The following is a 24,698-nucleotide window of genomic DNA, read 5'->3' as shown; positions in this document are numbered from 1 at the left end:
AGCCCAGCTCCAGGTTGAGCTGTTGTTCAGCATCTTAGCTGTAGAGGGCAGTGTCACTGGCCCTCATATGTGGGATCCGAACCGGGGACCTCTGGCATCCCAAGCCGGTTCTTAACCATCGCGCCCCTCGGCCGGCCCTGTTCTCAAATTTTAGTTTGTGGAAGAATCACTTGTGGTATTTCTTTTAAATGCAAGTAAGCACACCAGTGGATTTTGATGCAGGTGGTCTACACCTATGAAACACCAATACAGGAACATTGGTTATGACCTTTGCCTCTCTGGGTAAGACAACTTTCCAAAAATAACCATCTCTCATTCTTTGTATTCTCTCAATATAGGGGCTTCTAGATTTCCTAGGTAAAAAGTCCTTAAGTCCCAAACTCTTCAGTCACATTTTTCCTTCCAGTCTCACTTCAATCTCTTCCAGCAAGGCCTATCTGTTCCCTCCTGTGCTGTACTCAGTAAAAGAAGAAAGGTGGGTTCCTATCACTCACTGTCCTTTATGTTTCTGAACATCATTCTTTCATCCATTGAAAAAGCACCTATCAAGCGCCATCTAGGTGTTTGGCAATAAGCTGGGCACTGGTCATACCAAGATGAATGAAACACACTCTCTCATATGATAGATGTCCATCTTCTTTCTCTAGTTATCTCCCCTTAGATGCCATCCATGTTATAAAACTTATAAAGCATTATGAAGGAGATAAGAAGGAACAAAGGGAAATTAGACTCAGCAGAGAACAGGAGCAGAGGAATGTTCAAGAACAAGACTTTGTGAAAAAATAGACTGATGAGGTTCTTCCTAGGATCCTGCATGTGGATGGCATCTTATTATGAGGCTCTTACCTGAACCTTAAACAAAGAACAAGCAGCCTCTAATGTCAGGACAACATCTAATGACTTGTGAGCCCTCCAGAGACATGTATCGAATACTCAGATGAGAAAACTGTGTGTCTAGATTGTTTATGAACCACTGGAGTCAAGGTGTTCTTGTTGAGGGGTGGACAAAACAGAAAGGAGCTATACAGCAATTTTCTGAAGTTGACCAAGACCAGGTCCCCAAATCACTGTATGCTGCCCCCATCTGAAGGGTGGACAATTTCAGAATCCATGAGATATTATGGGGATTTCAGCCCCTGTCCTAAACCCTTTGATGTTTAATTAATGTGCTAAACCAAAACTTATACTCACCTCTCTAGTCCTCTCCTGAATAAGACGAGAAGGGGTTTATTGAGAGCATAATTACCATTTCTAGAAATAATACCAGAAATTCTTTTTAAAAGATAAATATTGAGGTGTTTTGAGTGGGCATCAAAGATAACAGTCAAGCTTTAAACACTTCTGCCAAAATCCTTAAAAACAACAATTATTCAGTAAGTAACAGCCTGTTCTTATGAGTTATCTAGAACCTCAAAATGTTTTTCTTAACCACCCTGAATTCTTAATAACAAGATGACTAACAATAAGTTAGACAATTTCAATAAAGGAAGTTATTTATTATGTACAAGTTATACTCTCAATAAATTGACTTTGCCAACATATTGGGCACAGTAAGGCTTTCAGGCTGCTGGCGTACTCCTTGGCAGATCACTGATGAAAATGTGGTTCTGATTTAAAATATAGAAAGAAATTGTAAAATATAGAAATGGGACCCTGGTAGCCTAAAAGCTTTATTGTACCTTAACAGACCTAGCATTTACTAAGGGGTGGGGGAAGAGGGTGATGAAACTGCTAATTTAAATTTACAAACTATTTATAAAATTGGAGCATTCAGTCCAATAGGTAGTTTGCTTTCCGTGCTGCCAAATGACCAGTTTCACTAGGTTTGGAGTAGTTGGCATTTTTTCATAAAATTGTGATGCTAGTTTTATGTAGGCATAACCTAAGGCATTTGGAAGAATTTGGTTTAAAAAATGTAACCGTAGCTCATACAGATGCTTATACTTGTTAACCAATTCAACTACAATTGTTCTAGAAAGGTAGCACTGTTTACATTAGATTTGTTTTTCCTAGTTTAACACAATTAAACACCAATAAATTCACCAAATCTAGTTAGAGAAAAATCTTTCTCTTATTACCTTATGAATATTTACTATGGTTAACACCTTCCTGGGTGCTCTGGCAGCATTTTTGTTTGGGGTTTTTAAATGAAAACGATGCCTAGCAAAGGTCTGGAGTCACATTCTAAAGACAGAGATCCTCTTTAAAAACATTTTATAATAAAAATATTTATCCTCCAAACATGAGTGATAATATATATTATATGCAATTCAATTAAACCAGTCTGTACTTTTGTTATAAAATTTGTCATGTTACCATGATGTTTTCGGTGTGATTATGCTTCCCATTTCTTAGGGACAATCTGTCTCAAGGCTAGTCATTCAGCTACCTGAACAGTTCTCAGTTTCCACCAGCACAATCTTATCAGGAGAGATTGGGCAGGGAGATAAGGCTATCCCGTATACAGTTGCATCTAGAGTCCATGGCCAAATCCCCACTGTTAATGCCACATTTGACCCAAGAGCCATTTCGTGGATTGCTCATGAATAACATTTTTAATCATAATTCTCTGCTTGTTGTTAGAAAGGAGAGCTTTCTTTCTATTTCGCTGGTCAACTCTTTAAATTAAATGTGACCTCAAGCCTATGAATTAGCTGGTGGCCATGGGCAGATTCTTTTCTGAGACAGCCACTTTAAATCATACTACCAGGAGGGGAGAGGCCTTTCTAGATGGTGGTTTTCTAACTATTGCCAAATTCTCAAGGCAGAAAAACGTTCCTATAAAAGTGAAAGGTACATTCCACCACCCCTTTCCCTTGCATCCATTATAAACACATTACTGAGTCTGAAATCTCATGAGATGTGTATAGTTTTAAGCCTTACTTTATTATCATTGCTTGCACATACATAGCCATGAATTTCACTTTTCTGAGATTTAATTCCAGGCAAAATTTCTAATATAATTGTAACACTGATAGTATATCTAAACATTTGGATTCATTTTTGGTGAAAGCAATGGGGCCAGAAGTTTAGCAGACATCACTGTGCTGACATGTCTGCTTCCTATATACAAAGCAATTGGCTCAACCAGGCAGCCCAAGTACAGAAAAGTTCACTCAATCATCTAATCCCTTGTAGCATTACATTTTTCCTTTTTTCAAATCTCTGGCTAATTAGAAGTACAACCTTATCAGGAAAGGAAAAGAAATATTTTCTCTTATCCCTTTTAATCCACCTTCATTACCATCTCTGTCTCCTCCCACTAGCCTTAATTAATTACCCACTGTCGATGAATGAGTCAGTCACTCAATAAAGACAGTATTAATTCCATTTGTAAAGGCAATTGCATCAAATCTACCTGGAATGGTAATGAGAATGTGTGGAAAAGGAAAACATTTAAAAAAAACAAAAACAAAAAAAGGATACTGGTTTTAAGAGATGACTAGATAAATCAAATTGCTGAGAAAATAAATGTTACAGTGATCTCTCACTTCCCATATGTTACCAAAAATTATGGACATGAGAAATTCACTGCTGGTCTTATTTATTGTCTCTAAAATACCTGGTCTAACATAAGACCTTTTTGACATTGAGCTAACCATGGATGCACTTTTTTTTTCCCCCTCCCCTCCCCCCTTCCATGGATGCACTTTGTATGAGGTGGTACTTCACTCATCCTAATAACCCATTGGTTCCTATAAAACTCAATAATTGATTTTTTTACTAAAATATTTATCAAACTTGTAGCCCAAATAGATACAGTATGCATATAGCCATTAGTATCATAGCCTCAGTAGTTTACCAGAAATTTAGAAATTTTTATATTTTCTCCTATAAAAAGTATTTGTAGATATTATATTTTGATCAGTCTTAAGAGGTTAAATCAGGGCCAGCCGAGTGGCGTGTTGGTTAAGAATTGGCTTGGGATGCCAGCTCTGAGCAGCAGGGCCCTGGTTCAGATCCCACATGAGGGCCAGTGATGCACTGCCCTCTACAGCTAAGATGGTGAACAACAGCTCAACCTGGAGCTGGGCTGCCATGAGTCCCCGGTGACGGTGTAGGCTGCAGTGGAGCTGCAGTGGGGTCCCATAAGCTATCATGAGCGGCCTGGCAGCCGGCTTGAGCTGCCAAGAGCCGTTGTGAATGGCCATCCAGTGGCTGATGATGGATCTGCCTCACCCAAGAAGAGCGCAATGATAATACCAACATGGACCAGTGAAGCGATGTCCTCCACAACTAGACTGAAGAACAAAAGGACAGCAACTTGTCTGTTCCCCTTCCCCGATTCCCCAATAAAATCTTAAATAAAAAAAAGAGGTTAAATCAACTGAAATATATCTAAATAGAAAGTCTTCAAAACTTCCTCAGCCATCAGCTTAACAACCATCCACAGAAAAACACCACACTAAAATCTAGAACAGGAAGTGAAGAATAAATACCACTTTCAGTTATGGCTAGTACATAAACGAGCATAGGGGAGGTCTTAAATCTGAATTTCAGCCAGGATGCCAGGATTATTGATACCACTTCCAAGAGAGCTAAGGAATGTTAAGGTGAATTATGTGGTCAGGACTTGAGGTTTTATTTCTCAGCTAAGAAATATGGCATGTTAGAACTCTCTTCTCTTAATAGATGAAAGATATGATTTCAGCTTTTAACCAGTTGGTGTGCTTGGTCAAAGAGGGTCAATGCTGGAATTACAAATAATAGTCTGCATCAAATTAGTCTTCACAATATAGACTGGCCTGTGAACCAAGAAGGAGCTGTAGGTCAGGCTCTGGACCTTCAACCTCTTATCCACTCTACCCAGGAGGAGATGCAATCACCAAAAGAATTTCCCGTAGGAAACCACAAACCCCCAAACCTCTGGTACCACCTGCATGTCCTTCTGCACAAGGGTTGGCCCACCCCAACTCTGTTTAATTCTTGAGAGCCAATGGGTATACAACTGTACCAAACCACTGAATTTCACAACGTAATTTGAGACAAACTGAATCTGAAAGGCTATTTTATGGGTATTTTGCCTCCACTCCTGCAGGTAATACAATCCACAGTACACCCACTGGCTAGCAGTATTTGACTCTCCTAATCCTCATTACCATACTTCCTCTGGTACACTTCTCAAGGGAAGTATGCTGAAAGCACCAGCAAAGAAAAGAGGTCTTTTTTTTATTCATCCGTGTTGTTCATAAGAAGTGTAATGGAAGATTAGAATCAATCTTGAGGCTTGTTTTTGAGTTTTGTTCATATCTTCACAAAAATTTAGGACATTTGTTTTACTATATTACTTTCATTTTATCTATTTCAAGTAATTATTCAATTTCCAGACTTCATTATCTTAAAGTCACGCATGATGTAGTTTTAAGGGGGGGGGACTGGTCACAATTTATGACATTTGTTATGTACATGTTTTTTCCAGTAAATTTGCCACCATATAATGCTAAAAACTTGAACTTTGAAAAATAAAGCTGGTATTTCATTTCTTTCCTTGTTTAGAAATTGACCTACTTTTTCCCCTTTATTTATTTATTTACTTTTAGCCTTATTCAAAAGGGGGAAAAAATGCTTTTAACAGTTGAAAGACCAGTCAGCTATCTGAGATTGACCTATAATTAAAATCATAAAATGCCATGCATCATAAAATATATTGAAAACATCTAGTATGTTGTCTTCTAAGCACTCCATGAGGGCTAATTCATTTTAGCTATAACTAATTTCCAGTAGAATGTTACTGTACTTCTGAGCATATTGACAAATAGGTCTTTCAGTTTTGTGGAGGTTAAGTGATTAAACAGGAACTACTGATTCAGCACTTATATATAAATCCTTTAGAGAAACTCTAAAATTGAGAGGCCTGGATTTCCACACTTATTTTATTTCACTATGATACATCTGCAGTGTAGAAATAAGACTCCCCTCTTTATCCAGCCGTCAAGTTCAGTCATATATTTTTTTATTTGAAATGAACTAAAGCTGATTTAGAGCGGACATGCCTTTTAGAATGCCCCAAGGCCTCTCATTTCTTGAATGATATGCTAAAGCTTGGAATCTACCCAAACCTCCTTGAAGTACCCTCTGCAAAGTTTAATCTAATTTAAATTAACTTATTCCTCAGCATAAAATGGTCTTTCTTATTTCTCTTTATTTTTTTGGGTGAACACATGGACATATTTTTTGTGTTTCTAAACATGTGGATGCTGAAACAATTTAGAAACAAAAAAATATTACATATTTACTTATTTCAGTCATGTTAAAAGCAATGGCAGAAAGCATAATTCTGAGAACTCCTGGCCCTGGCACTATGCAAATCATTTCACAATATGCAAATGATTGAGCAGCAATATAGTCATAGTTCCTACCAAATGTTTCTCTGATTATAGGACACATTCTTAAAAGTGATGGGCCTGAACTCTCACTTTTTCTATCCATTTCTATCTGTGTACTGCTCACATTCAAATACTTACTTTGCAAATAAAAGTCATAGTAGAACATGCATTTGCCAAAAATAAGCATTTGTGTGCACAAGTGCAATTCTGCAGGCATAAAGCAAAGTATATGTCTATAACAGTACTTTGGGGTAAATTTCTAAACATGTATCTGCTCCCTCTACCTCTACCTCACGGAAACTTGTGAGTGTAATATAAAATATTTAAACAAGAAAAGTGTTGAACACTTCCTGAGCCTGTATGGTGATTGACTACAACTTGATTAATCCTGTAAACTAAAAACTTAAACTAATGTAAATTTTAGTTGGCTAGGATACTTTTGAAGAAAATGAAGATGCAGTGTTAAAGAACTAAACACAAAATGCTTCTTCCAGTAACGATAATTAAGTCATTGTAAAGGGATTGCAGTACATGAGGATCCACCCTTAAAGATACCTCCCACATACATGCTCCACCTACTCTCTAGGTTTTATGATTACCTTTGCTGGGGTTGTTCCTCCTATCAGTAGTTCTCTGGTTCTGCCACTGAGTCAGGCTAGGAGGAAAAAGTCCCAGCATAATCCCAAAAGTCTCTCTCTCTCTCTCTCTCTCTCTCTCTCTCTCTCTCTCTCCACTGCCCCCCCTCTCTTTCATTTTGCCAAGCAACTTTCAGCTATGCATTTTGCTTTCAATAATACCTGAATGAGAAAGTCCTTGAAATCAGAGAAGGATGTGCAATATGTCAAAATGAGCTATTCATCCCTGGTGATCATTAGAGAGTGTCACAAGAGAAGAAGTGTACCCAAGAGGGTCCTGCAAAATTCCAACTCTGGGAATTGTATTCTATCTAAAGACTCTCTGTCATTTCATCAGCCTATTCATTTACTCAAAAAAATATTTATCAGGTGCTATTATATCCAGCACTGTGTTAACATCAGCAAGGCATTAAATCTTCAAAGTAGGTTCTTATTCTGCACTTATGTTGATACATTTAGGTGGGGCCCTAAATTATCTACTCAGCTGAATGTTTTAGTTTCTTTCTAAGTAATTTGTCATTTTCAGGCACATATAAGTGGGGGTTTTTTTCCTCAGTGGAATTCTACCATATATGATGGCATCTACATAGGTATTGAAATTAGGAAAAACAATAGAGATGACAAAATCCAATCATTGTAAATTTAAATATCATTCCAGAATTAAATTACTTGAGTTAAGCTTCTATATTCTAGGCTCAGAACCTCAAGAAATAAGTTTCAGTTTTGGCTACCCCCAAAGACTAATCAGACCTTAGGTCTCTATCTGAATAACCTGTGCTTCTTTCAGTGTTTCAGACAAAAGGAGAAAATGGCCATAATCTGCCCTCACTGGAAACTCTAGCATCATGGGAATTTTCCCAGGCAGATCTGTGAAAGTTTAAGGAGGCTTCAAGCATGTTATAATTGTAGCTACTATTCATGAAATGTCTTTTGTGCCAAGCACTTTACATTTAATACTTCAGCTCATTTAAGCTTCACAGTACCCCTGCAGTGTGTCATGGTTCCCATTTTCCCTGATGAGGCTCAGAGAAGTTAGGTAACTTACCCAAAGTCACACAATTTGCAAGTGTGTGCAAGTGATGGATCTGTGACAATGCATGTATACTGCTTCCCAAGTCAGCCCTGTCTGTAATGTTTTAAAAAGGAAAAACAATCACCTACCTAGTCCCCATGAAGGTTAAGGAGCTAGATGGGGACTGATTATGCTGTCTGGGAAAGATTTCTGAATTCACGAAGAAAGAAAAAAGAAAATTCTGTAAGAGAACAAAGCAGTCGCAGCTGTCTGGGTTAAGGAGAAAAACTCGCTTTGAGGGGCCTTGGATTTACTTCCTCCTACCCAACCCTGAGGTTGCACCCGCACAGGGCGCGCTGATTGATAGAAGAGTAGGACCCAGGTATGGTCCGGCGCGTGGGGGTGGGAGCGTGAACTTCTCAGCTCTCCTTTCTCCCATTACCCAACCCCCACCCCCACGCCATCTCCCAGCCGCCAGCCGGGAGCTCCCACTGCCAGTGCGGGCGAGGCCCAGAGGCAGATGAATACTGCTGACTGATGGGGGCGGCCGAGCGCGAGGGCGCTGATTGAGGCCCGCGCATCGTCGCCGCTCGGCCTCTGACTCCCCGCAGCTCACCCTGCGCTGGCCGGGGGCCGGGGGCAGGGGCGTTAGTGACATCTCTGTCCAAGAGCTGGCCCGGGCTCCCGAGCTCAGAGCCTCCACCTAGGCCAGCGCGGGCGCAAAGGTTTGGCCCAGCCTGCGCTGCGGCCGGCAGGGGACTCTAGGCCCTTGTGCAGAGGCCGCGCCACCCTGCTGGGGTCAGAGCCTGAGGCTCGGATTTTCCTTCCCACTACGGGTTGACCCTTAAAGACAGATGTAACCGTGGTGGCGGCAGCGGCCTACGCTGTCTGGAGGCGCAGAGCGCTTGGGACGCGGCGTGGAAGCCGGTCCCGAGGGGCGCCCGGGCCTCTAGCGCCCAGCAATCTCTCCGCTTTCCTCTCCTCTCCTCGTCTGGCTCAGAAAGCCTGCCAGCCGTAGCCCCAACCCTCTCCCATCTCCTCCCCCCACCCCGCGCCGGGCTCCGCTTTCCCTCCATCAACTCCAGGCCGAATTCAATCCGAGAAGGCTCCTTTGAGCTTTTGTGTTTGCTGGGGGAGATGTGGGCGCAGGAGGGATCGCGTTACAACTTTCATTTCCTGAAATGTTTGAGGGAACATCCAGCGTTTTTATCCCCCCATCAGGCCGGGCGATGGGCTCGGGTTTCAGGCCTTGTCACTCAGCTGTCACCAAACAAACGAAGCTCTCAGAGCCCTGGAGAGGGAGAGCTACCTGCTATTCATGACCCCTGGAGCAGGTGATCGCTCATGGGAAAACAGGTAGAATTAATCATAGGGCTGTTCTCTGTTTCCTCTTCTTTTTGGCAGACCTGCCCACAGTGTGAAACCTGTCAGAAAACAAATTAACTCTTTCTTCTCCCCCAGGGGAACTAAAAATACATTTTCAGAAAACCCCAATACACACATTCACATCAAATGACCCAAATGAGAGTTGGAGAGAACATCTTTACATCCCATTCCACTTTTCAATTTCTTAGTTTGTGGGGTTTCCCACCTTAGTGGGAGAACCAAGAGACAGTGGGCATCTTCTGGTCATGCCGGTTCTACCTACTGAAGGGAGCCCCAGGTGTGGTCTCTGAACTTAAGTAGATTCCAACATCTCCTTCCTGCCTGGGTGTCAATGCAGTTGGGCTTGGTCCTAATAAATGGAAAATCTCTACCTTAACACGAGTTTCTAAGAAGTTTCTGTAAATTGGTGTTTCCCCTGGCCCAGACTCTTCTCTAAGTCAACTTTGTTGAGCATCCATGTTGGGCTCAGTATTAGAAAATCTAAACAGTTTCAAATTTTCTCCCATTCATTTCATTCCTAATTTACTTCAGAGGAAATTTTTTTAAAAACTACTTCTTGCCTTAGTTGAACAAAAGCAGAAAAGTTAGCTTACTGGTGTTCTTTGTTGTGTGGATACTGTTTAACTGCTATGCATTAAATATTATAATACAAATTTTAAATAATATCTTTTTTATATATTTGGTTCTATTTTTATTTTTCATATTCTTTCCTTCCCTAGGAAATACAAAAATTAGAGAGAGAGAAAATGCATACAGATTTGAGTCTAAGATATGTTAATGCTGGAAAAATTGACCAGGACAACTTGGGAGCCTTAAATCAGACTGATTTTTTAAAAATAGAAATATGGTAAGGGCCTGCATTGTCATTCTGCCATTTAGTGTTCCCATAAAATATTTTTTTGTGAGAAATCAGGATATACTGTCTGTAAAAATAATCCTCCAGGCCTTCTTTAAGATGATTTTGTCTGTTTATTTTGAAAACAGCCATTGGTTCCAGATTCCCAGAACTGATTTTCTTAGATTAGCTATTTGTACTCAGAGGTAGAGCCCTGAGCAATATTATTCTTCAATTAAAATCAAGAACTTGACTTTAGGAGGAAGCATGTTATGTTTATATAACATCAGCAACACATAGAAAATATTCACCACATATCTGAAGACAAGGCTTCAATTGTTTAAATGTTCTTTTTACTTCATAGATACAAAGGCATGTTGACCTGTCTACCTTAATTTTTTAAAAAACGTGTTGCCTACTTTCATATTTACAGCATTCTAAATAAATACAGAACTAATGCTTCTTCCTTGTTATTACCTCCTTGACTTAGAGGTAAAATTGTCTTTTGCAAGATATTGCTGACTATGCCACCTCACCCTCAAAATGTGCATTTTCTGTACAAGCACTGTAAGTTTCTGCTCCCCTCCACCAACCACACCAGTCCCCACCACACACACACACACACACACACACACACACACACAGCTGCAAAAGTTAAGGGAAACATCATTGCATACTGATGCTTACAGTTTAAATATAGTATCTGTGTGAGGACTAAAGATGTCACAGCTATGTGGTTTGTTTTGTTTTGTTGTTGTTGTTGTTGTTTTCACAGTCCCATTGCCTTTTCCTGGTATTTAGATCATTTGGATAACTGGCAACTCAAATTAGAATTGAAGTGTTGCAAAGCAGCTAAAGCCATGCCTTAAGGGGGAAAAATAGGAGAGTAGCTGAGTTTGTAAAAATACTTAATACAAAGTAAAGAACACCTAGAAAGTCAGTTTTACAGACTTGCTGGCTGGAACCTGTAAATTTTGTATCAGAAATGCTGACTGACTGGCTCTATGAAGTGTTAAAGAACGTTTCAATGTTCTTTAAGAATCCTAAGACAATTTAATGGCCTATGTAAATAAAAATATGTAGTGTAGGACTGCTTTTTTTCCTTTAAGATCCCACACACATATCATCTCAGATCCTGAACCACTCCCACCACACCCCCCAAAAACCATGTATCTATTATAAATAAGCCATGGCATTTTAAAAGCCATAATCAATTTTAAATCCTAAATTAAAATAAAATTTACAGCAAATTATTATAAATTTGCTTGTGTTAATCCATGAGTGTTTCTATTTGGATGTGCCTATGTCAGTCCCATAAAAGATTTATGTTCTGAGTTAGGGAGGGTGGGAAGGGCAGGGGACCAGATGGAGGAAGCTGGTACACATTTCCAATGCCTCCTTATTATAGTAAGTAAAGCGCCAGAATCTATCTATCTTCCTACTTATCTATCTGTCATTTTAACGACAACCACTAATGGCAGTAAAGAAGGGAGAGCAGCCAATATCACCTAATAGTATTTTAATTACAATTGGGTAGCCATTTCAGGTACACTTAAGTGTGTGTTAAATCTGAAGTTAACCTTTTTCTCTCTCAAAGATAAGATTGTTTGGGTTTTAGTTTTTGTTTTTGTTTGTTTTTCTTTCTGCATTTCCCTGTTTGATCACAGGGGGGAAATGTGATTTTAAGAATATTCTAACGTTATGGCAAAGGAAAACAGTGAGTACTCTCTCCAAAGGTGTGGGGGGTGAGGTGGGGGGAGACTCCATTAGCAAAACAATGGAGAGGAGCAAACCTTAAGGTGGTTGTGCTCTACCTGCTGAGAACTGGGGTCTCAGCTGTCCATTAACAAGTTAAAAGGGAAGAAGCTGAAATTCAGATTGGGGAAGAGACCTGCGTCCACGCGCCTCAAGCAGTCTCTTTCTCTTTGTTTTTAAATGCTACTGCAGTGTTGTTCCTCGCTGTCTGAGAGGACCACAGCGTCTAAAACACTGATTGTCATCCTCAGTGGGAGAACAGGTTTCCAATTTCATCAGCTGGAACAAAGTCGTGTGTGTACACTCGGTTTAAAACACCAGAGAAAACGCGGCCTTTCCAGGGCAACGCTTTTTCTCGGTAGACGATAAGCCCATGATTTTGACTCTTTTCGTTCCTGGCTGGCTCACCCATCCCTTTAGAGAATCTTCCAGGTGGAGTTATTGGATTCAATCAGACTGGAGGAGGGGTCACTATAACCTCGAGGAGTCTCAGAAGTCCCCACCTAAGGTTTGCAGAGCATAGCTGCAGGCTAAGGGACTGAGCCCTCAGGCACCCTCAGTTTGAATGACCCATAGGGGCGAAGTGGGCACCAACACAGGTTCTGCAGGCTTCGGGGGGCTGGAGGAGATAGTCTGGAAGAGTTTTTAGTCTTCTACTCCTGGGAAAAGCTCAAAAAACAAAAAAGGAGAAATAGCTCAGAGAAAGCACATGGACCACCAGCGCGACTCTCCTCACCTTAACTCTGACTCACCTGTCTCTCATTCAATGCCACCTACCCCACCAAGGGGCAGAACGTGCCTGTGCCCCCACAGCCCATCCCAAAGCATGCTGCGGGTGTCGGCCAGTGCCTTCCTGCTGGGGCCCCGGGCCATGCGTGGAGAAGAGGCCGATGCTCGCCCTAGGGCTACGAGCCTGGGCGGAGGGGGGGACGGGGACTTTCGAGCCGGCCCCGCCAGAGAAGCGGAGCTGCCGCCGCTTCCTGTCCGAGACTCCAGAAACTAGGGCCGCTCTCCTTAGTCGTTGAAGTCCCAGCGACAAACCTGGGAAGAGGCGCCCTGTCTGGCTGGCACCCCTCCGCCAAGGGCGCGGGTGAAGAGCCCAGGTCGGAAAGCCAAGGCCGAGGCTACGGGAAGCAAAGGAAACCTGTCCATAGCTAAAGCAGGAAGGGCAGCGGGAAACGGGCGGCGGGGCCTACGCCGTCTCCAGACCAGACTCTGAGGCCTGAGCCCGCTGCCATGGGCGCAAAGCGCGGGTCTGAGAACCAGAGCGCGCCGACACCTGCGGGAAGACGGCCCGGGGGGAGCTGGAGGCCACGGCAGCTTTAACCCACCGCCTCAAGGCCTGGGCCACCCCCGCAGTGATGCATCCCGGGAGGCGGTCGTGCCTTGCGGGGACCTTAGCTCGATGAGTACAAGAGGGAACCTGGGCTTGGGCCTGGGAAGTGGCACCGGGGTACCCCCGAAGACGGCACCTGCGTTGTCCCGCGATGCTCAGGCCGCGGCCTCCTCCATTGTCTGACCCTTCGAGGCCAGCCTCGCAGCTTCTGCTGTCAGGGGTTCCACTGGTCGGGTCACCAGGCCCCGCTCCTGGAGCTGCGCTGTGATGCGGTAGCAGAGAACAGAGGCGCCCCCAACTCCCCGCGCCTCGGGAGTGGCAAGAGCGGCCTTCGGAGTGTGCAGGTGGCAAGAGAAGCTCCCCGTTTTCTGCACCCGGAGACAAGCAGAATGGAACAGGAGCCTCTGGATCCCCAACCTGGAGTTCTGCCTGCAGACTTCACCGAAGACCTCCAGGTGGGAGAGGCGGTAGGAGTGACGTCCCCTTCAGCCGCAGGCGCCGCTGCCGCAGCCGCGGCTGCTGAGCAGAGGAAGGGCAGCTCCGCGCGGGTTCAGTGCCAGGTGCCCTACTGGTCCTCAGGGTGCGGGGGAGAGCGGCGTAACAGGGGGTCCCTGCTCAGCAAACTCGTTCACCCATAAGCGCCAATGCCTCTTCCTGGAAGCTTCCACTGCAGCTCGAGGTCAAGACCAAGCTGTCCTTGCTTGGAGAATAGGTTCAAGACCGGGCTGTGCCCGGCCGCAGCGGTGCCTATCTCCCTGCCCGCAGCTTGTGGGGCCGTGGGCCTCTTGAGTCCCTATCTGCTAAGCCAAAAACTGGGGAACCGCCGGCCAAGCCCCTTGGCCTCCGAGTATTTAGAAAACTTCGTTCTCAGCCAAGAGGTCAAGGCAAGCAAGCAGTGAAGACCCAAACAATTCTGTGTTCAAATTTAAAACATAAAAAAAAAAATCGCCCTAGAGTTTCTGTTTTCATCTTACTTGGCAAAATACTGTAAGGTTTCGTCCTAAAAACACTTTATTTATAAGCAGTTGTTCATTACTTTTGGCTATCGTTATGAAATCTGTAGAGGAGAAAGGAAAAGTGGCTTTTGAGTCAGTTAAACTGCGACCCGAGAAGGTAAATTGGAGGTCCCTTAATAGCTGGTCCTCGAAGATTTCCTCCAGAAAAAAAAATATATATATATGGTTAGTTCCCCCTAATGATAGCTCTAAATTTTTTGCCAAGAAAACCCAAAGCAATATCCAGCTTTCTCGCCGCCTCCTGCTTCTCCCTGGTTTAGCCAGACTGAGCCGAGGGTGGCGGAGGGAGGCGTATTGTGCAATTTCTTATTAAACACATCTGGAATATGCGCGCTGTGGATCGAGTGAGTGCCAGGGATTTTACAAAGAGTTTATGACTGTGACAGAAAATTGTCCTTTTAACGAGTTTACAAGCAGTAATCACAGGGGCTTTTACAGGACCGTCCCGCTCTGCTCCTCACCAGACCTGCAGACATTTCCAAGATTCACCAAGCAAGGGAGCAGGAAGTGGGCTCGGGCGCCCAGGGAGACAGAACTTCCACGACCCTAAAATTATACTAAGCAGAACTGGAAGAGTGGGGGGTAGTCATCGGAGTAGGAAGAGAGGGCATGTAAGAAATTAAAGTAATTGGCCCTTCCTTATTTTCCAGGGAGATTTCCGCGGTGTCCTTTGAAGCCTGTCAGGGTCATTGAAAGCTATCTTTGTGCAGGGTGTTTGTTTTGGGGAGTGAATGTGAAGAATGTGAGGAGATCCCCTGTGAGAGCCCCTCCTGCAGAGGGTGGCATTTCTCCATGGCCCAAGACGTGGAGAATAAACACCCTAGTGACTTAAATAAACACCAACTTAATGATCCAAAACACTAACAAGGGAGATTGGGACCCTGAGCTCCCAATCCAAATGATGGTCTCTGAGAGGCTGTGTGCACATCTGTCCATCACTGAGGGGAAAAATGACTTTATAAGTAAAAGTGACTACAGTTAAGTACAGTGACCCTTTCTCCCTTGAACTCAGTCAAATCCATTTGACATAAAAAAACCCCTCATAATTATAAGGCTTTAACACCCCCCCCCACACACACACACACCTTAGTCTCTTAGATCGGGACAGGAAAGATAGGAAAGAATAAGAAAACAAATTATTATATTAATGGTGACACGGATAGGGAAAAATAAAAATTATGAAACTGTCATGTCAGAAAATAGACTCTCTCTGGGGAACAATATTTTACAAAGCACAAGCAAGCCAATCCTGTTATCCTGAGTAGAATTTTAATAAATAATGCCATTTGTTTCACTAATTTTAAAAGCTAAATACAAAGATACATCATTTTTGCTCCAGGCAAAAATAATATGGAGCCTACATGATTACTGGGATTTTTCTGAACTACCCGGCAGCACTGCAAAGAGCTCCTGTCCTGCTGGTGTGCTTTCTATTTGTACAGGTTAATTCACAAAGTTGCTATCCTCATTCAAGTTCCCCCCCCCTTTTTTTTCTAAGCAGATAAATCATTTTACTTTCACAGTCTTGTCATAAACTTGTTAATACAGAAGAGCTGATTTAACATATGAATGCTGTGGAGAAGAGCTAGTAGTAAACAAAACTGCATATCTAAATAACAAAAAAATAAATAAATATCCCAAAGCTAATTTTTTTCTGTCATAATTAACTTAGTCACCACTCTTGGTTCAGGTGATGGCCTTTAAAGTACCCTGCAATTCATAACCACCATGAAGTAGGAAAGCAACAAAACTATTCATTAAAAAGAAAAAAAAATAGGGCCCAATGACAGCAATACACAACTCATCTTTCAGAAACAGAATCGTACTCCTGGTGTTCTACTAAGTTTTAATTTAGACTGGTTTAGGTACAATAGAAAAGAAACCTGAAAACACATGCTGTTTTAGTAACAAATACCAGGTTGCCAGATTTGTCGCAAATTTTTTGCAAGCTAGAAACTAGGAACAGGAGAAACCCTTAACAGGAGGAGGGTACAGATATGAAAGCTTCGAGGGCATGAGAAGAAATGGCATTCAGGAAAGTGTTTCTTCACATTGGTACATTTTAAAAGTTTGCCATAAAAAAACCCAAGAAAACAAACAACAACCAAAAAACCCCACTAAATTTGACAAAAATAGTTGTATTACTAATGGTCAATTCTATCTCTAACTGCCTCACATAGAGTGCATTAAGACATTTAGGCACTTGTTTTCCCCCTAATACTGTTCTTTCATTTTAATCTACATAAAGTTGTTTAACACTAAATATGAAAAAATGTAAACTTAATTTTCCCCTTCAAAAAAGTTATAAGATTGTATTTTTCCTATTCACCTTAAGAATGCAACCATTTCCTCCCAAGCTGGAGGCTCTTATTTTCACTATTTTGCTCACTCTCTCTCTGTCTCTCTCTCTCATTTCCTTTTTCTCTTCCCAAAAGACTTTTCCATAAATAAATTAAAAGGAAATAATTAGAATCTAGTTGATTTGTAATTCCCATTCATTGGGAAAAAAAAACAAAAAAACAAAAGGCTACTGAAACAAGCACAGGGATTGTCCAGAACCAAGACAAGTTACTGGGTAACTGGGTGTTTTTGTTTGTTTGGGTTTTTTTTTTCTTTTTCCTTATCTCTGCACTGGGAGGGGAAGTGCAAAAGTGGAAAGAGTCAGAGAGAAGAAGGTGACTAAGCTTGAGATTGCTGTTGGTTTTGAGTTTTATAAAGATATTTGTGAAAGTCCACCGTTCCTTTATGCGCAAAGAACCCCAGAAACAAGCTGCAAAACGTTCCTGATTTCTATTTACAAGTGTCTCTAGTTGCTGCTTCAAGGCCCCAGTCCCTCCCCACTTAGGACCCCAAGTCCACCAGACTGGAGGTGAGCGGGCCCAGCAAGGAGTCCTGGAGCTGATGCTGGTGGGCTTGCAGGCCGTGGCTGGGCTGTGAGGCCGTTAAGCCAGGGAGAGAATAGTTTGAGCTCCTGGCGTGACCCATATTGCCCTGCAGCAGAAGGACCGAGTTCTGGTCTGGGCTTTGGGGAGGTGAGAATTCTTCTTCTGAGCTGGACATGAGCGGCTTGCCCCCTTCCAGAGGAGAGAGTTGATTCTGCTTGTTGGAGGAGGAGTTATTGTTTTCAGTGTTCTCCCTAAGAAATAGAGGACAACACCATATGGTTAAAAAAAAAAGTAAGTTAAAAAAAGTGTGAGATGGAGGGAGGGGAGCTGGAAGGAGGAAAGGGCCATTGTGCAATTAGTCATCCACCCAAATGGAGGAGCTCTGCCCTCCCACCCATTCCCCCAAAAGTCCTGGGGGAAGAGAAGCGACTGAGGAGACTGGAGAAATTGGGAGCTATGAGACAGAGTTCCTGGGGAGCAAGGTCCCTACCTCTTCCAGATTTTAGAAAACCAGAGCAGCAGGGCTCATTTGAAACACACATTTTTTTTTCATTTTTGTCCAAACAATTATTTTTAAATACCTATCAAACTAGTACCACGTGTAGAAGTAACTAAGTTTGAAAATCTTCCTACAAATGGTTGTTGGTGATGAAGAAAATGATCAGGGGACAAACAGTGCCCAATGCACACAAGTTTGGGGTGAATCAAGTCAATTGTCCTGTTTCCATCTGAGGAAACAATTAAACGTCGAGTTTCCCTGCCCCTGCCCCGAGGTTGTGGTTTCAGAGATACAGGACAGGTCATGGGAAGTGGTGTCCAGAGCGGCCCAGTGACCTGAGTAAACACAGGGAGCGCAGCCAGTCTCTCCGATTTCATCAAGGAGTGGGCCCTCGGGCCTGGCTTGTAGGACCGCCGTTTTGTAATTAAATTCTAACTGGAACCGTACTGTCCCGGTCCCCGTGTTACTCACTTAATCCTTAGTCCCTCACGTCCCCCTCTCAAACTCCCCACGGACATCCACAGCAGCGCACCGTTCCCCGCCTGGGAAACTTCTCGCCCCCGCACAGCCTGTGAGCCGGCACCTGGTGGTTCTGGATGCTAGTCAACTTCACGATTCGGAATCCCTCGCTGCTTCCGCCTTCACAGTGCTCGCCTGTCCTCCCCACCGGGAGAGCCTGGCTGTCTCCCCCTTTCACCTTCTCTCACAGTCTCTCCCAGAAAGCCCATTTCAGCTGAATGTATCCAGGTTCTGTGCTTTGCCACCCTGAGTGGAACGCGGAGGCGACATTTTCGGCCCCCCAGGCTCGGAAGCGAACAAAGGAAATCCAGCCGGCTCGGCGCTCAGGTTTCCCCCAAACTCTTCAGTTTCCCCCAAACTCTTCGGCTTCCCGGAGCGCTCTCCCAGACGCCGCCGCCGCCGCCCCCACGCTCTTCCGAATCTCGGTCGGAAACTCTACAGTGAACGGATGGAGCGGGGCCAGGTGGCCGCGGGTGTCGACGCGAGGAGGGCGGAGGCACAGATAGGTTTTTAAAATATTGCCTTCTGAGCTCTAAGGCTTGGAGAGAAGCCTGCGACTTGAGACCCCTGACTCGTCCGGCGCGGCGGCGCGGACAACCAGACGGACTGGCTGCGGCGCCCGACCACGCGCGAGAATTCCCGGAGAGAAACAATCCTTCCTGGGCTCGGGGCGCCGGGGAGTAAATGCAGCGCCACCTCTCCCAAAGCTCTCTTTTCTGTGGATTTTCGAGAGACTCCTCCCTTTGTAAGGCTAGTGTGGAACGAAGCGGCGACCTCTCGCCCGAAAGACTCGCCGGAGAGCGCGAGTCAAGCTCGGGGCGGTAGTGGGGACAGAGCAGATGTCTCAGGCCAGTTCCACCGCTCCCGCTAGCAAGAGGAGAGAGGTTCGCGACCCTCAGCCCCCACCGAACCCCTTTCCTCGCGTTACCAATCAACACTTCCCTTCTAGTTGATCTAGAAACTCGTTCTCCACCCCCCACTCCTAGCCCCAGCCAGCCAAGGAGGCATGAAAAACAAACCTAGCGCCAATATTTCCCGACACTCACAACCCAAGAAGCCCACGCGCGGGCGCTCAAATCAAACGAGATCCCATCCCTAGCTAGCCATCTCAGAGTTCATGAACTTTCGCTGCAGTGCCGCGGAGGACCGGGCGCCGCCCGGCGGACAGGCTCCGGCAGGCGGGGAGGACGCGGTGGCGAGGGCCTGCGGGGGCGGGAAGGGGCGGAGGGGAAAAGAAGGCATCTCGGGGTCGCCCCAGCAGCGGGAAGCACGCCGCGTACCTTTCCTTGGCCTCCGCAGCTCGGTCTCTTTGCCTCCGGTTCTTAAACCAATTGCTGACCTGGGTGGTGGTGAGGCCGGTGGCCTCGGCCAGCTCCCGCTTCTCACGCGGCGAGGGGTAAGGGTTATGCGCGTACCACTCCCGCAGCACGCCCCGCGACTTCTCCTTGAAGCAGTAGCTGGTCTCTTCGCCGTCCCAGATGGTGCGCGGCAGCGGGAATTTTCGGCGCACCCGATATTTGCCCACGGCACCCAGGGGCCGGCCGCGCAGCTTTTCGGCCTCCACGTAGTGCGCCTTCAGCCACAGTTGCTGAAGCTTTGGGTGGTTGTGAGGCGAGAACTGGTGGCTCTCCAGGATCTTGTAGAGCTCGCGGAAGTTGCCGCGGTGGAAGGCGACCACGGCCTTGGCCTTGAGCACGCTCTCGTTCTTGTGCAGGTGGTCGCAGGCGGGCAGCGACCACAGGAACCTGCCTAGGCGCTCCAGGTTCCCGCCTTGCTGCAGAACCTCGCACACACATGCCACTTGCTCCTGCGTAAAGCCGAACGACGGCAGCATCGACATGGCTGGGGCCTGCCGAGGCGCACTGCCCGGACGCACGCGGCAGGGAGTAGAGCCGAAAAAGCAAGGGGCGGCGGCAGCAGGGAGGGGGGCGCGGCTGCTCCTAACCCCCTCCCTAGGCTTTCCCTAGCCGAAAAAGCAAGTCGAGATTTGGGAAGGATGGACGGCCCAGGAAGAGGAGGAGGAGTACTGAGGCGCACGCAGGACACGGAGCGGCCGGCTCACTCCGCAGCCTTTTGGGCCTCGCTGGCTCCAGCCTCCCGCCGGGTGGATGCTGCTCGTTACCGGGGAACTTGGTTTCTGTTCTCTCCGCAGCTGCCTTAAAGCGCGCAGCGTCCCTGGCGCGCTGATTGGCTGCGGGCGGCGCCTATCCCTGGCAGGCCAGCCCGCGCGCCGCCGGGCTGGGCCGCGAGGCTGCGCCGCCCTGCGCGGGGAGGGCGAGGCTGTGGAGTGGGGGATTGGGAGTGGTGAGAGAAGAAGGACCCGGAGAGGTGGGAATCGAGGTGGAGGGCGGGGAGGGGGGTTAGGATGGAGCCTAACTGCCCGGGGGCGGGAGTGGGTGAGAGCGTCAGGACCCTGCAACGTGAGCCCCCTCTCCAGTGTCACCTAAGGGCAGCCGCGCACATCTCTACGCAAATCAATGACTCCAGACCTTCTAATTCCCTTCCTCTCTCTTTGTACCTCTGTCCCTGTCCCTTGCAGACTTGCCCTTTCCCGGTGAGCTCATATTTAATTACCTTAATGTTGGAATGAATAAATAATGGATTGATGAATAGCTTATGGGACGAGATAAATAATACAAGAGCAGACTAGAGCTTCAAGCTGCAGCCGCTGGAAAAGTGGCTTCTCTCTGGGCTGGCTTCAGCTCCTGGAGCCAAACCTAATTTCCTCCTCCCTTCTCCACACCACCCATCCCCACGCCCCAACAGCCCTCCAAAAGGCATGTGTACTCCCAGCTGGTTAGGGCTTCCCTTATTCTCAGAAGCCCGTGACTGGGACCACGCGAAGAGCTGATGAGAACGTAGTCGGGGAGCAGAAGGTTGATTTGTGATTTGGCATCTTAATGTTCTATGGTTTAAGCCTGAAGACTGTTGGACTCAGTTTCCCTATCTGTGCGGTTGCTCTTTCCAAGGCCACTTCTGCTACTGCGGAATGCCGAGAAGCTTTATTTGCTGTTAGCAAAAATGCTTTCGGAATCTCGTACGAAAGGCGCTGGATGGGGTGTAAATTAAATAAAACTGTGTCCCGCTCCAATAGCCGTCTGGTTGTAATATAATCCTTGTCCTACTCTGAGAGGGACACTTCCCTCAAAGCGAGGACAACAGTGGCTCCAAGATTAAATAAAGAGGTGTGCGTGCGTGCGTGCGTGCGTGCGTGTGTGTGTGTGTGTGTGTGTGTGTGTGTGTGTGTAGATTGCAATGCTGGCCTATTTTACTGCCAGAGAATGAGAGATGCCTTGCAATTTCAGTCCCATCATCTCTTACTTTGTGTATGTGTGGAGAATGCTTAGTAAAACTGCACAAACAAATGAAGCTCTAATTATCTTAAGCCTCATTTGCACACCTTGTTCCAAAGCAATTACTAAAAAGATTTTGAAAACAATTAGTGTCTATAAACAAAGATAATCTATTGTCAGTAGCTAAGACTGGTAGAAGATAAGAACAATGTGTTGAGATAAGGGGAGCCAATGGTGGAAGGAGAGTGACTTTATGACTATACTTATCTCTGATTAGATAAGTTCGAAACAGAATTGTAAGTACACTTCAAAAAATGCTTTTGATTTAAATGCACCCTTAGTGAATGCAAAGAACAAACTCTAGGCTCTTTAAACTTGCTTGTCTTCTTTAAATATGTTTTTATTCCATCAGCCAGAGCCTAGCTCCACAGAACCCTTTGCATATTGAGACATAAGTGGGAGAATAAGAAGCACCTTGTGGGTTTCCCCTTGTATTATTTATATGGTTTTAAAATAATGCACCCAGTCCAGTGTGCCCTGCAATGTCCATTTTAAACTCATGAAGGGTTTCCACCTTCTGGCTGCCTCTCCAGAGATTCCAAGTAGAGGGAAGCTGCTTTTCTGCTGAACTCCCCCACACAATGCTTTTTACATCCTTGAAACTCTGCAGTATCCCATGCAATTAGACCTTGGAAACAGATGCTGATGTTTCATTACGTTTAGAATTATTTTTAAGTGCATTTAATGGGTTCGTATTATTTCAAAAGAGCCCCTACCACATGGTGTGCCCAGTGACTTACTTTCTAAACTGGAAGCCTGGCACGGCTGAACTGAAGTCCATGTGTCTGGTAATTTTCCCTCCCCGTCTTATTTTAGTACTCATGATGATTCAGATGAAGTCTTAAGAAGCGGCAGTGTCCTGCCAGAAGGAATGTCTCCGCTTGGAACAGTCCTTATTGACATGGCAGCTGTGTGCGGACCGGAGCGGAGTTTAAACTCAGCTCTAAAACTCAGTTAATACCCTAAAGTCTGGAGCAAGTGCGCAGAATTACAGTGTGTGAGGGGGGTGGGGGGGTAATAAGTGTCTGTAAGTACAGCCACATCTCCCACATCTCTTAAAAGACAAACGGTAAGTTGAGTATGGGGTGTACTTTATAATTAACAATTTTGTATACGGAAATGAGGCATAACTTGGACAAATAAGGACAGGTATAAATTTACAGGGGATGAGAGAGAGCAAAGAGATGGCGATTAGCCACCAATATGACCACCTTTCTTCCAGCTTCCTCCAGACCTCCCTGCCCACTTCTTTTCACCTCTCTTCAAAAGGAACCAGGACATTCTAGACATTGGCGACAAGTGGGCAGACGACCCTGTGGATGCCGTGATTGCGGGCACCGGGGTTGATGAGAAGTGGTGCTCATCCTCTCAGGCAGTTCCCGGGTCCGCCACCCTTTCTGCTTGCGTTTCATCCAACAGATAGCATAACTAGAAAGGAAAAGTGCTATTCCCTTTGTACTAACGAGCCTACCTGCTATTTCGATCCCTTGGTTAGGGGAACCAATTGTTATAAATGTTAATTATTGACTCGGATATATAAGGTTTCCCAAAATGGAACCTTTCACTGAAACCACTAAAAGAGGTAAAATGACATGAATTTACAAACCACATAAACCAAATGATCCATTTTAAATCGCACACAGAAAGGTTTGAGTTGTTCTAGTAACTTAAAACCTTTGCTGTCAATGCAAATCACACGAAAAACAGAGATGCGTCGAAGATTTAAAGGGAAAGAGCAACTCTAACTGATGCCCTCGCCGCATCGCAGCTCCCGAGGGGAACGCGGCTGGCGAGGGGTGCCCGACGCCAGGTTTCAGTTCTTCTGTCTCTTCTGTGCAGGTAACGGCTGGAATGTGCACAACTGGTCTACGGAAGGTCCACACAGGCACTAGTTGCTGCTGGGATTTCTGGCTGGGTTGACTTAAGGCCTTGGTTTAAAAACCTCTGGCTGGGACCCACTTGTTTCCCTCTGGCTTGGAGAGAGATGCTTTGGGGCTCCCGGCCCGCTTTCTTGGAATTCCTTCGCCAACAAGAACGACAGTGGGGATCCTATTCTACCTACAGATATTTGGAAGGGAAGGCATCGAGAGGTGTCCTCTGGGGCAGTGCGGGGACTCCCCAAATCCTGGTTGAAGTGACAACATTCATCTTTTTCCTCTGCTCGGTCGGGAACTCCGGGTGCCCTCGATCCTTAGGATCCCGGTCTCCGACGGCCCGCGAGGCGCCGGAGCAGCCGCCCACCTGCCTCCTGGGGGACGCCGCTCCCCGCAAGCTCTGAATAGGCGGAGGGCTCGGGCAGGGAGGTTTGCGGACCCGGAGAAGAGAAACCCAAAACCAGTCCATTAGTAAATGAGTTTTGTGTTGTCAAGGTTCTTTCCCATCCACTTGCTGTTCTGAAAAATAGATCACGTTTCGTTATCTTTAGTGGGAATCTGCAACGTGACACCGGATCCGAATGGCCCCCGCCTCTCTCCCTCCCTCTTTCCAGCCACGCTAGGCCGGACCGAGGGGAGCCGGCCGGCCTCCTCAGCTTATTTCTGAACAATGAAGATTTGTCTGTTCCCCTAATATATTTATGTATGGAAGGAGGGAGGGAGTTTTCCCCTGGAAGCGGGAAGCGCGAGGGGAGAGCCTCCCGCTTCCTTGGTGCGAAAACTCAGCGTCAGCCCAAGACTGGGGGACAGCCGCCCCCCGCCCACACCTGGACAAACAGAACTGCGAGCCCGGCTTGCTGCTAAAAACGCTGCTGTCCCGCGCGGCTCCTGAAAATACAGTCTCCACATTGTCCCGGAGTCGGGGGAGGGAGCGGGGGGGGGGAGAGACTGAGGGACACTGACACCAGAGAACTCAGACTGTAGGGGAACAGAGCTGGAGAGTGTGTATTTGATTTGGAAGGGCTATCCTCTCCCTCTCTGTGTCCCCACTTCTCTCTCTCTCTCTCTCTCTCTCTCTCTCATTCTCTCTTCTAAATCTGAACGAGGAAGCTTGTTCATTCTGTGTGTGAAGCTGTTTCTCATTCTTTTATTTTCTCTTTCAGTCTCTTATCTGTCTCATCCTCTCTTTCCCTATCTCATTGTTCTCATTGTTCTCTCTCTCTCCTCTCTCCCTCTCTCCCTCTCTCCCTCTCTCTCCCTCTCTCTC

At 45.7% G+C, this 24,698-nt stretch overlaps 1 protein-coding gene and 1 long non-coding RNA gene across 3 annotated transcripts in view; both read right to left on the bottom strand.

The window, feature by feature from the left end:
* Positions 1 to 15,551: 15,551 nt before the first annotated feature.
* Positions 15,552 to 20,532, bottom strand: SIX1 (SIX homeobox 1). Its single transcript, XM_019645830.1, has 2 exons — positions 19,485 to 20,532; positions 15,552 to 17,437 (listed from the first exon to the last, which is right to left on the bottom strand). The coding sequence occupies exons 1-2, from the start codon at positions 20,042 to 20,044 to the stop codon at positions 17,143 to 17,145; spliced, it is 855 nt and encodes a 284-aa protein (XP_019501375.1). The 5' UTR covers positions 20,045 to 20,532; the 3' UTR covers positions 15,552 to 17,142.
* Positions 20,533 to 21,964: 1,432 nt separating this feature from the next.
* LOC109384493 (uncharacterized) overlaps positions 21,965 to 24,698 on the bottom strand; it is an 8,019-nt gene continuing 5,285 nt past the window's right edge. Inside the window, exon 3 of one of the 2 annotated variants that reach the window (XR_002124411.1) lies at positions 21,965 to 23,950. This is a non-coding gene — a long non-coding RNA (uncharacterized LOC109384493). The remainder of the gene's footprint in view (positions 23,951 to 24,698) is intronic. The other variant, XR_002124412.1, reaches the window with a different exon arrangement.

This window comes from Hipposideros armiger, unplaced genomic scaffold, assembly GCF_001890085.2.
Source record: "Hipposideros armiger isolate ML-2016 unplaced genomic scaffold, ASM189008v1 scaffold_5, whole genome shotgun sequence".
In the NCBI taxonomy this organism is placed as follows: domain Eukaryota; kingdom Metazoa; phylum Chordata; class Mammalia; order Chiroptera; family Hipposideridae; genus Hipposideros; species Hipposideros armiger.
This window is presented reverse-complemented; position numbering and strand designations above follow the sequence as displayed.

Coding starts and splice junctions, on each gene's coding strand:
- SIX1 (XM_019645830.1), bottom strand. CDS start 20,044: ATGTCGATGCTGCCGTCGTTCGGCTTTACGCAGGAGCAAGTGGCATGT. Junction 17,438..19,484: donor GCTGCGGAGGCCAAGGAAAG/GTACGCGGCGTG, acceptor TCTATTTCTTAG/GGAGAACACTGAAAACAATA.